The following is a 12224-nucleotide window of genomic DNA, read 5'->3' on the forward strand; positions in this document are numbered from 1 at the left end:
CTGACTAGCAGTGCTTCTAACATCTACTTGATTTGTGTTGTTTCCAACGTAGGCTGGTGTCAAGTCTCGCCTCCCTGTGCCTGTGAGGCTCAGAGCAGAGGGCAGCACTGGCAGGCGGTCTGTGACCTCTGACCCGACGCAGACTGATGCACAGCAACACTCTGCTCTGGAAGACGTTTCTGGTTCTGACCAGCAGCTGCATACCAACTCAGATTCAGCACCGCAAACCAGCGCTTCCCCTTCCTCCACCGTCAGACACTCACACACTAGCTGCAGCCCTGCAGAGTCAGACGAGGGCTCTGACCCCGGAGCGCCGGTGGATCACGCCCACAGCGAATCTGCTCTTCTTTCCCAACTCGAGCTCCTCCACCAGGAATGCCAGGAAAAGGAGGTCCTGATAAATAAGATGAGGGAGCAGCTCAGCGACCTGCAGGAGCTGCATGCTCAACTGGAGGAAAGGGAGAGACAGAATGCCCAGAACGCTGTGGCCCTGCAGGCTGCGCAATCCACCATCGCTTATCTGACAGCCTGCAGTCTGGACAACCAGAGCAGCTTTGGTCCGCACCCCAGTTCTGGCTCTGTGGGTTTTGACGTCGACCTCCACAGTAGATGCATGGAGTTGCAGAAAGCACTGCAGGAGAAGGAAGAGCTCAACAACCAGCTCATTGAGCTCCTGAGCATGGCGGAGAAAGCCATCGCCTCTTCTCAGAGCCAAGATGAGAAACCTGAAACGGATGGTCTCTCCTCACGGATAGAGGGCGCTTTACATGAGGTTCACACACACTCACACAGAGATAGCCCAGATCAAGCCAGCGGCCAAACTGAGAACTCTATGCTTGAGCTGCAGCAGCATGCAGACTCTTTGCAAAAAGCCCTTTTAGAACAAAGTAAGCTAAACGCAGAGCTCCAGGAGCAATTAAGGGCTGCAAATGAAGCTGCACAGTGTGACGGTTCTCATTTAAATGGCCCCACCTGGAGGCAAGGAGGTGGAACTACAGAGTTGCTTGAAGATGACGAGTCGAGGGATGACGACAGTACAAAGAGAGGTTGTCATAATCCCGATTTAAATCAAGAAATGTTTAGCGTCGTACTGAAGTGCTTCAGTGCAACAGAGGCTGCTGTTTCCTCGTTAGCCGGCCACTGTAAAAACACAGCCTCCCCGACCTCCGATAAATCAGAACTAAACGCCAGCCTGCAGAAAGATTTCGACAATCTTCAGAGAGCGCTTCAAGAGAGAAGCAAACTGACTGAATCTGGAGAGCAAGGAAGCAGCAGCAACCTGTCCTCTGCCTCATTGGAAACAAAAGAGCTGAAGCTCTATTGGGATCTCTGTCACCTTCACAAGGTTCTCAGCGATTACTCTCGAAGAATAAGTGACCTCCAGGCCTGCGCGCAGCTAGAGAGAGGTCACATAAGAGAGGGCGAGGTCCGCTGGGTCGAACACGATGACAAGGGATTACCACCAGATGTTAAGCTCCAACTGGAGACGTTACATAAGGCTCTGAGGGAGAAAAAGAAAGCGTACAGAAACCTGGAGGAGAAACTGGCCACCGCTCTTACCAGCACATCCTCTACAGAAACTATCAGAAAAGGTTTGATAACTTATGTTGAATTGAATGTTCTGACTCTGTAAATGTGATGGAGTATCAGGACCACACGAAGAAGAAATAAAAATGCAAGAAGAAAGTCATAAAATTGACCATAATAAAGTCATAGTTATAGTATTATGACTGTATTGTCATCATTTTATGACAGTACTGTTGTTTTTCTTAGTATGGCCCTAATACTCCATCTTCCCTGTGCCCTCAAGGATTTCTGTCTAACATGAAATGTATTGCTTCCAATAGCCGCTCCTGAGCAGGGACACAAAAGCGTGCAGGTGGATTTGCAGGACCTGGGTTACGAAACCAGTGGCAAGAGTGAGAACGATAGGGAAGAGAGCAGTAGCACAGGTAGACAGTCTATAGGCAGACTCTGCATGTTGTCTGCTGCGTGGACACTAATCTCACATGTGGGTAGATTCCTTTCACTATTTGTGCGCATGAGGATGGAAAAGCAAAAAAGTGGGGTTTTTTTCCAAATCGGGTCACATAACACACAAAGCCTGTTTTTCTGGTTTTAACTTTGGATTTCTTCTGCACTCTCCCCCTCAGCTCCTTTAAAAGTAAAAATGTTCACTGATCGGTTCTTGCATGTTTCACTCTCCGGTTCGGGGATGTCTTTTTCAAGCACTTATTAACCTCTCAATTTGATTTCTTGCCTTGATAAAGTCGAGCTGCATATCAAATGGTTAATTATTTTGAATATGAAGGTGTCCCTTTTTATTTTTAAATGTCTGTATTTCTGTTTCACAGATCTAGAGGTGGGGGTGAACCCCAGTTGCAGTGCGTCCAGCCTGCCTTCGCTCTTGAAAAATGAACATGCCGCCTTCTCCTCCACCGAGAACTTGGACTCAAACTCCAGCACTCCTTACCCAAGTTCCCCGGCTCTCAGCTCAGCCAAAGTAGGCATTTTGATGTTGGCCATTTTACCGATGAAACATGATTAAATTCCACTGATTGCCTTGGTCAGGATATTTTAGTTTAAGTGCCAGTCCAATAGTTCCAGACACTAACATTAGCCCAGCGCCGTCTGTTTTGATTAGGACTGGGAGATGTGGAATAAAAATAAAATCAGATGTTTTTTTATACCAGGTCTGATTTCCGATTTTAATAGATTTTTTTCTCACTTTCGTTTTTAAGAAAAGAAAGCTACTGATAATAATGTGTTAAAATATTAAGTATTTCCATATCTGTAAAATTTATACCGAAGACTAACTTCACAAGATGTTCAACATTCCTCATTTTATTTATTTATTTTTGTTCATTTAGTTCTCATAAAGTTACTACTTAATTCTCCTAAGATTACAACTTTTTTCTGGTAAAATAATGATTTTTATTCCAGTATTAATGCCCAGCCCTAGTCTTGATGTTGCTCGTTGATTATTTTAAGTTGTAATGCATTCTCTGTGAATAAGTCTGCTGAGTTAAGCTTTTATCTACCACCCATTGTGTCTACGTAGGTCAGCCTGAAAAACCTACAGATGTATGATGAGTTCGGGGCTTCAGAGGACCCTCTGCAGCTTCAGGCACAAGTCAGAGAGTTGAAAGCCCACCTGGAAAACCAGGCAAAAGTCATCCTGCAAATGCAAAGCCTCCTGCACAGAAACTCCCTCTCCAGCGACGTGGTTGCAAACACCTCCGATCCGCTCGCTGTCAGGGAGAAAGACGGCGCACACAAAGCGGACTGCGGTCAAGAAAGGGTCGGGCAGCCGAGTGGGAAAAAGGAAGCCGAAAACCAGCCGGCTACGGACAGAGCCGGTGTTGTGAATATCGACCTGTGGAAAGAGAGAACGCTGAACCGAAGCACAAGCGAACAGCTGCATCAAACCCGCAGCCGCTCAACGTCACCTGCTAGGTAACGGCTCATCGCGCCGTTTCGGCAAAAATATACTCCATTTATTGATCAAATCTTGAACGTCGTAAACAAATTTGTCATGTTTTTACCACTTGACAGGCTTGATTCTCTGGTGAAGTCTCAGGCCAGAGAATTGTCACAGCTGAGGGAGCAAATCAAGGAGAGCCGCAGGCTGGGAGTGCTGCAGCGCCGCCAGCTGGAGGAGCTGAGCAAGGCGTTCAAAGACCTGCTGCACTCTGGAGAAGTGGACTACTACATGGGGGAGGTGGTGAAGGAGCAGCTGAACAAGAGTCTGAGCCTTCTGGACAAGCTGGAGGGCCGGCTGGACAAAGGTGGTCACTGTCTAGGAAACCGTTTGCATTGTAGTGGGAAAGCAATGAGCCATTCACATTGTAACTGTACTTGGGAGTCAGTACTGAAAATAATATCTATATTTATGAGTTATACAAAGTTATGACTGAGCTATTTTTCATAGTTATTTGTCTAAAAGCTAGAAGCCAGCACAAACAGATATTTATTTCTGATTTGTTCGTGACAAATGCTTTTCTTTTTCTGTCCTCCAGAAGAATCTCATCCGGTTAGTGAGGATGTTGCAGCTTTAGAACTGTCTCGCAGGTACGCTACATATTTATCACGCTATCTAAATGAAATGAAATTTTTTTGAAATGAAATGAAATTTTATTCGAACATGATACAAATATAAAATAAAATAGTGCACAGTAACAAATGTAACTAACATGCTAGTAACATTTATAACTTATATATTTGGAGTAATAAAATTCAACAGGCATGTAGGGTTGGATTTGAGAAATGAAATGAATATCCAACGTTCTGCATAATTTCTACTAATCTGTCGTTTATTTATTTTTTTTGTTGGATTAATAATTGCATACCAAAATGTGCTTAATAGAAGATTTTATTTACAAAATTTGAACCAGGTGAAGCTAAAACTGTCACTGATATCTGATGAAGGTGTTTCAAGCCAAGCTGGAGAGGCCGCTCCACCCAGCCGATGTTCGCCATTAGATCAGTATTGTAATTATTTAGCTTTTCCAGAGAACTAAAAACTTTTCACAGCTGTTCAAGTGTTTAAAAATGTTTCCTCAGTTAGTGTGATGAAAATTGACCCGTTACTAATGGCAACAGCCTTAAGGAGCATCAACAGGTGCCTCTCTCTAACGAAGAGAGCGGGATCGATCCCCACGACAGCCTGTGTAGAATCCAGCAGGACATAGATTACCTGCGTCTGGAGCTTGACGTTGAGAGAGAGCTGCTGCAGCAGCACATCAGGCTTCTGGTCCAGCAAAACCTCAGCCTGGCTGAATGCACTAGGGACCAACTGGACCTGTGAGTTGGTTTCATTCAGACGCACAGCATGACGGTTGCTGTGGTGATTTCCAGCTGTGTGTTTTCCCCCCAAACGTCAACTAGTCTTCCACCGCCTTCTGATTTCTCTCTCTCGCTTTTTTGAGTGCTGTTTTTTCTTTTTTTTTTCTTTTTTTTTTGCTCCACTGTCATGTTTTCATATTTTTTCAAGTTCCAACCCTGACCTTCAATGTATTTTATATGTAGAGTGGCAAGAGGAAAGCTGCTGTTGAAAGAAAGTTGCATTTAAGTTGTTGTTTTTTTTAGTGTAGCTAATTTTTGAGATATTTAGCAAAGATGACAAACAAATGTTTGTCCCCAGATGGACTAGGAAAAGATTTACCAGCTGTAATTGGAGCAAAAATATTTTTCTACAAAGTATTGACTCGGAAAAGATGAGTCAAGACTTTTTTTGTTATATAAATGTTTAAAAACCATGGATATTTTTCCTTCCACTTCACAAATCTGTGCCACTTTTTGTTGCTCTATCACATAAAATCCAGATAAAACACAAAGTGTATTTGTTTGTTTGTAACCTTTATTTTACCTGGTATGTCTCATTGAGAGTAAAAAAATAAAAAATTCAAGAGAGACCTGGACACCGACAATTACAAATCATACAAGTACAGATGTCAAAACCCAATTAAAAGACAATGTAACAATGAGCGAACATACCCATACAGGTAAAAATAGGACTAAAATACAACTTGATATTAGTCAAAGCATTTATAAATAAATACCTTATCTACAAAATGACCGAGCCGGTGATGAGGTTCTAAGTGTATGAACTTTTACAGAAGAGCCAACACTCACACACTGAATTTGACTTGATTTCTTCTAGACTGGCTAAGGAGTTGCAGGACAAGAATCGCCTCATCCAGAGCCTCCAGAGTCAGGTCAGAGGTCAGACTCCCAACAGCCACCGCAGTTCCCAGTCTGACCTGAGCCGCTCAGACGTGACGGTTTCCTCCTGCCACAGCGGCAGCAGCACCACACGAGGCGGCAGCAGAGCGCACAGTGAGTTTCCTCGTGAAATAGTAAGACGACCTTTAAATCTTGGAGATAGTTGTAGGTGTGAAGTGCAGTCTTTGGTGTCAGAGTGGTTGGAGAGATATAATGCAAGTGATTTAAAAATGCATGCGTCTCCACTTCCTGCCTGGTGTAACGTCATTTATGATCATTCCAGTCCTTCACCCTGTCTAGTTTCTGTCTGACATGGCAATTATTTTCCACTCAGGTCCGTTCTGCTCCACTGAGCTGTGCTGGATGACCAAAGCTAGAGCAGGTGTCCAGTTTCAGTCCACCGCCTCTCAAAGTTGCATTATTCAGTGGCACCTATCTGGTTCAGTCCTCAAATTGTTTCCCTCTTAGGGAAAAAAAAAAAGGAGCAAAGTTAAACAAAGCGTGTTACGAACACCCTGTAGTCGCCTCTGGAAGCTGGATCAAAGTGTACAGAAATATTAGTTTAGGACATTTTTAATTAAAGTTGGATGATTAACTAACTTCCTCGTGCTTCTGTTCAGGCCAGCAGCTTTCTGCCGAGAACTCGGGAGCAGCCGTCTGTCCTGCAGGAGGCGCTCCCGAGAAAGGCGCGTCTCCTCACAGAGACGCCGCCAGCAGACTGCAGCGTCTGCAGAGGGAGAACCGGCGGCTGCAGGAGCAGCTGAGGAGCAACGAGGAGCTCAACGTCACCTTACGCAGCGAGCTGGACCTGCACCGCTCCATTGTGGCGCAGACCAGCCTGCACCACCGAGAGCAGGAGCCAGGGCCAGGTCAGGAAGCCGCAGAGCCTCAAACGGGGGCGCGTGAACAAGGTGGAGACGTCGGCTCACAAGGAGAAGGAGGAGAACAGCCTCGCACTATGAGTTCAGGTAAATATGAGGCATCATCTGTAGGGTAATCAGATTAACTTTTCATTAAAGTAACAGAAAATGTACTCTACTTTTGTAAACTGTTGAGCAAAATGCAAAGCCAGATAATGCTGCCTGTAAGAGTTAGCCGTTGTTTTCCACGTGGTGTGTAACGTTTAATAAAGTCCAACAAATAGCAAAATATTTGGAGAAGCTGTACATCACCATGAGTCAAATGCTGATTTGTGCAAATGACATTTGTGCAGCAACTGTTTACTTTATTGTGAGCGTCTGTAGAAGTTTGAATTATATGTTGTTTAGTTGGAGGTAGAAGATTTTAATCCAGCAGAAAGTAAAGAAATAGCAAGGTTCCCCTGATCCAATCTGATTTTCACTTCAGGTTGAAAAGTGCATCAAAATTTGTGGTTTTATTTGTTTTGATGCATTTATTGAACAAGGGGGGGGGAATGGTTTTTTCAGTGTTTCACATGCAAATCAACACCAGAGCAAATCAAGGGAAATTTAACTGATTCTTCTCTTATCTTTTCTTGCTTGAAAGATTGCAGCAAACCTACTTTCAGCTAAGACTTAAGTAATTTTGTATTAGTTTTGAAAATTAAAGCATACAACAAATATTCACCAGAAATCCCCTCAGTTTCCAACTGCTGAATTATAATTACAGCTGAAACAAACAAACTACAAGGACTCTGCAAATGTAGTTTTGCAGGATCCTGTAAAAGTCCAAAACAAACAAACTGCATGTGCTTTTAAAGGTTAGCGCTGTGTTTACATGCACACGTTACGATTTCCACATGAACTCAATACACTAACCAGAAGAACAGTTCAATAAAAGAACAACAAACATCAGTGCTTGGAGAATATCCTTTTAATTTAGCTGTGTGTGTGTGTCCGTGTTTGCTAGACCTGCTGGCTGAACATCTCCAGGAGATCAGAGCGTTACGCCAACGACTGGAGGAGAGCATTCGCACGAACGACCGCCTGAGAGAACAGCTGGAGAGGAAGTTAGCCGAGGTGGAGAAAGACCCGGGTACGTAAAGCCGACTGCAGCTCCGGTTCATCGCTGGTTCCCACGGCAGAGATATTACTAGATACTAGTTATGTTTCTATCCTGTTTTCTTTTTTTTTTTTTGCAGCCACAAACATTTTTATCCAGGGCAGCGAGGAGCAGGGTCAGCTGGTTAATGAAGTTCGCTTCCTTTGGGAACAGAATCAAGTGCTAAAAGAGCAGCTCAACGTGGGATCTCGAGGTAAACTTGCTTTCGAGTTGTTGGTTGCTCATTTTAGTCCCAAAGGCTCCTTTACAAAAGCCTTTGTTTGTTGTTTTTTTTTTTAGACAAGCAGAAGGAGAACGAGAAGCTGCGCGAGACTCTGGCGCGGCGGACGGCCAAGCTGGAGCAGAGCAGGAAGGAGAGTGAAGTTCTGCGGAAGGAAAACCTCAGACTGCAGGAGACGCTGGAGCAAAGCAGCCAGGAGAACGTGCTGCTGCAGAGGTCCCTGCAGGCCAGCAGAGAGGAGCTGCAAAGGTTCAACACTAACACACTTGAGTCATTTAAAACGGTCGTGTGTGTGTGTGAGCTTAGTGATGGTGCGTGACCTCCTGACCCCAGGGCTACTGACACACTTCAGTGAGACTGCAACCCAAAACCAGGAATCGGGTTTACTTTTAGATCTCCTCTCCCTTTCTGCCACTTATCACTCCTGAGTGTTTGGCTTTCAGTCCAGTTTCCACTCCTTTTATATATAAACTATATAAATTACATCCTCTGAGGTTAATCCAAGCGTATTTATATTCATTGCTGAATCAAAGTGTTGAGACTCATTCCTAGTTTCTTCCCAGGTTGCAGTGTGAGGTGAAGCTCCAGAGGCAGCAGCTGTCCGACTCCGAGCATCTGCTGCAGTCGCTGCGAGTGGAGCTGCAGGTTTACGAAAACATCCAGAACGACTCCAGCCAGCATGGTAACCTGCACCAGTCGCTCAGATTCATTACGCTCTTTGACGAAATCAAAGTAAAACACACGTGACTTTTTAAGACATCGCCAGATATCAGTAGTTAACGTGTTGGGTCAACACAGAGTCTGTCTCAACCGTTAACCTTCCTCGTGCAGTGCAGTTCGCTCTTCTTTCGGCTTTCTGTGACACCTGCGGTGTTTTCTCTTTGTTTCCCTGTCAGAACGGCGTCAGGAGTCCCCGCATCCTGTCCCCACGTCGCCGTCGGGCTCGGTGAACCTGGGAGAGCTGCTGTCTGAGATCAGACACCTGCGGCTGCAGCTGGAAAGGAGCATCCAGACCAACACGGCGCTGCGGCAGAGACTGGAGGAGCAGCTGCTCAGAGGACCCGGTCACTCTGAGACCATCAACATCAACTACCTGCTGTCATCTCCAGGTGCGTCTAACGGCAAAAGTAAATAAGCTAGGGCCGGGCGATGAATCGATTTTTAGGTTTTGAAGCTGGGTTTTTCTAAAAAAACAAATTTGTCACCAATGCACCCCTCAGGTTTCTGTAGTTCTTTGTGATGTTGGCCCATCCAAAGCCCATCATCTTGTCTAATAACTGTTTTTTACAGCTTCTATTTATTTGGACTTTGAATTCAAGTCAAGTCTACGCCAGAATATTTGGACCAGACTAAGATTTTTTTTTTTTAATATATATTGGAAGTTGTATGACAATAAAGTGGAAATAAAACAAGGATAAAGCGATAATATTACAAGAATAAATTCTTGCAATTATTTTATTTTATTATCTCCTATTTTTTTTAGTATGAAAAAAATCATATATTTTATTTTTAGGCCTGTTGCCCAGCTCTAATATAAACACACAGGAGATAGGACATGAAAACTCCAGTTTTCTGTGTGTGTTGTAGATGAAGTGGGCCGGCCACCGGGTCGGGAAGGCTGCGATCCTCCGCTTCGATCCTTCCGAAGCCGCGAGCAAACCAGCGTCCATCAAGGTGAGACAGCCTGCCCGGTGTTGGCATGATACTTCATACCACTCCAGTCAAACCTACCGTCATCGTTTCGTTTATCGTTCTGGTCTCCTCAGAAGTGAAACATCAGGCTCAGTCGGACAACGACGCCGACTCCGTCTGCAGCAGCTCCGAACAGAGCGTCTCCGGCGCTCCTTCCCGGCTGGTCCCGGGTCACCGGATGTGGGCCACCCGCAACGGGCGCCACGTCCTGGGTCTGATCGAGGACTACAACGCCCTCCGCAAGCAGATCTCAGAGGGGAGGAAGCTGTCACGGAGCATAGACACACAGCTGCACGAGTGCCTGCACGCGCTCAGGCAGCAGGGCTCCGACAACCAGGTAGCGACCGGACCGTCGTCGTGTGCTGAAGCTTCTCTAGGAATGAGACCAGCAGTTTGGTTTTCTGTATTTTAGAAAAGAGAAAAGCAGCATTTGAAGAGTTTATCCAGCAGCAGCAGCACCATGCAGCAGGTGCTGGAGGAGGCCGGCCGGCTGCTCAAGCTGCTGTGGAGGGTCTCTCTGCCGGCTGCTGGCACAGCAGGGGGCAGCACCGACAACCAGCAGGTGGGAACCGGCTCACACGCCGTGAACGCTCTCGCTAATGGAGCTCCTGAAGACCCGAACCTCCTCTGCTCTCCCCCGAATCAGGATGAGCTGCTGAAAAACGAGATCACCAGGCTGAAGAGCAGATTGTCTCAGCAGGAGAGGATGCTGAGCGGAGCCGTGAAGCGCCTGCGGACCACCAACCAGCTCAAAGAGGGGATGGAGAGAGTCATCATTGACCAATGTAGGACGTTATAAACTGGTTTACAAGTTTCACAGCAAAAGTACTTTTTAGGGCCCAAACTAAGCATTATTCTACTAATTATCAATTATTTTTATCAAATAAAACATTTTGGACATTCAGCAGATTTTTCATTTAAGCAGTTTTTTTTTAGAAATGCATAAAAATGCAAATAAGTAATTTGATTCTTTTTTTAGATAAAATAAACACTTTATTGCAAAACTCAGCCCTTTCTCCTAGAATTAATAATACAGTGTAGAGTTACTTTTAGGATTAACTGACAACACTTGTGTTTCTTAGATTAGATTTTCTTTTTTTTACTTAAATGCAAAATGTATATTTTTTGTAAACCCTTGATTTAATTTTTCTGAGTGTGTTGAACTTTCTTGGTGTATAAATCGGTTTACGATTAATCGATTACTAAATTAGTTGACGATTATCTCAACAATCAATTTATCAGTCTTTGTATTTTACAAAACACCATTAAAATCCTTTCTCTCTCTCTCTCTCTCTTCAGTGTCTCTGACTCATGGAGTGTTGAAGAAAGCTCGGGGGAATTTAGAGGTGAGTTCACTCTGCGGTTCTCTCTGACGTTTCGTCCTCGGCGGTAAATTGTCCTTCAGTGAATCGTTCTTCTTTGTCCCTTCTGTGACGTAACATTAGACAAATTACTGCACCCTCTTTGGGCAGAAAGGCCCGTCTGGAGGAGCAGGCGCAGGTCAGTGCGGTTGGGCTGCAGGCCGAGACTTTGCATGAGTTTCATGAGCTCTCGCATGAGGTGGAAGCAAATCGAAAACTCTTAGTTGCAACTGCAGACTTTAATGTGTTTTATTGGGATGTTGTAGACCAACACCAGTCAGTTTGATTATGAAGTAGACGGAAAAGTTTTTCATAAATAGAAAAAAAATATTAATTTTATTTTGTTGGCTAAACAGAGAATACATTTGTGGGCATTTTTATTTACTATAAAAAGCATGTTCCTTTCAGAATAAGTGAACTCTATGCTGGTCTTTCACATCAAATACCACTACATTAAAGTTTGTAGCGTGGCAAAAAGTGAAAGCATTAAAATAATGAATAAATCTAGTTTTACGGCCTAGCTAAGATGTAAAACACAATAGCACCATAAGAACACAGATGAGTTTTAAAAAGCCAAATTTATATTTCCCACCATGGTAAGTCACCATGTAGTTTTTTTTTTTTTTCCTTGGATTAGCATGTTTCTAGAGCTTGTCTTGCATGTTTGCAGCCAAACGTTTTATTCTTTTTTTTTTTTCCCCCCGTCCCTTAACTCCATTTCATATAATGTGTGTTCCAGGAGGTCCCAGTCGGTGTGCAGTAGTGGAGGCTGAGCAGAGAAGTTTTCCTGTTTCCAGTCTGACTGCAGACAGAGACTCTGATTTATCGGATGGAAACGGCGCCGCCTCTTCGCGCTGCAGCGACTGAACCCGACCCGACGTTACCCGGCCTTCATGTCCTGCTGTAAAACCGTCACCTTATAAATCCAAGCCTTTTTATACCTGAATTGCACAACCTTTGCCTTCATTTTAATCGTGGTACTAAAGCTGTACAAGTTTATTTTAAAACGGTGCCTGTGTAAATAGCCATCCTTGCATTGCAGCAAAAATATTTTCCTTTATCATTTTTTTTTTTTTACATGACAAAAGTATTTTACTACTGTTTTAGCTTGTGTAGGAGCTACTGTGAGACAAATATGTTCAAATGCAGTAAAAAGTATCATGATGATGAATCCAGGAAGTCTGTTTGATTTGAAGGAAAAAACA

The 12224-nt window shown here is 44.2% G+C and overlaps 1 protein-coding gene across 11 annotated transcripts in view; it reads left to right on the top strand.

Annotated features, from left to right (window-relative positions):
• The window catches only part of cdk5rap2 (CDK5 regulatory subunit associated protein 2), a 35725-nt gene extending 23535 nt beyond the window's left edge, over nt 1-12190 (top strand). For 8 of the 11 annotated variants that reach the window (XM_016681472.1, XM_016681474.1, XM_016681475.1 and 5 more), the window contains 20 exons: nt 53-1592; nt 1848-1952; nt 2355-2503; nt 3062-3456; nt 3556-3788; nt 4020-4071; nt 5663-5838; nt 6345-6692; nt 7594-7719; nt 7826-7939; nt 8026-8215; nt 8530-8648; nt 8863-9075; nt 9554-9638; nt 9722-9995; nt 10071-10220; nt 10305-10443; nt 10958-11004; nt 11104-11158; nt 11759-12190. In XM_016681472.1, coding sequence (XP_016536958.1) covers nt 53-1592; nt 1848-1952; nt 2355-2503; nt 3062-3456; nt 3556-3788; nt 4020-4071; nt 5663-5838; nt 6345-6692; nt 7594-7719; nt 7826-7939; nt 8026-8215; nt 8530-8648; nt 8863-9075; nt 9554-9638; nt 9722-9995; nt 10071-10220; nt 10305-10443; nt 10958-11004; nt 11104-11158; nt 11759-11886 — 4638 coding nt within the window. In that variant the 3' untranslated portion in view covers nt 11887-12190. Of the gene's footprint in view, nt 1-52; nt 1593-1847; nt 1953-2354; nt 2504-3061; nt 3457-3555; nt 3789-4019; nt 4072-5662; nt 5839-6344; nt 6693-7593; nt 7720-7825; nt 7940-8025; nt 8216-8529; nt 8649-8862; nt 9076-9553; nt 9641-9721; nt 9996-10070; nt 10221-10304; nt 10444-10957; nt 11005-11103; nt 11159-11758 lie in introns of all 11 variants that reach the window. The other 3 variants (XM_016681464.1, XM_016681469.1, XM_016681471.1) reach the window with 3 other exon arrangements.
• The last annotated feature ends 34 nt before the right edge of the window (nt 12191-12224 follow it).

This window comes from Poecilia formosa, unplaced genomic scaffold (genome assembly GCF_000485575.1).
Source record: "Poecilia formosa unplaced genomic scaffold, Poecilia_formosa-5.1.2 Scaffold282, whole genome shotgun sequence".
NCBI classification, from domain to species: Eukaryota; Metazoa; Chordata; class Actinopteri; order Cyprinodontiformes; family Poeciliidae; genus Poecilia; species Poecilia formosa.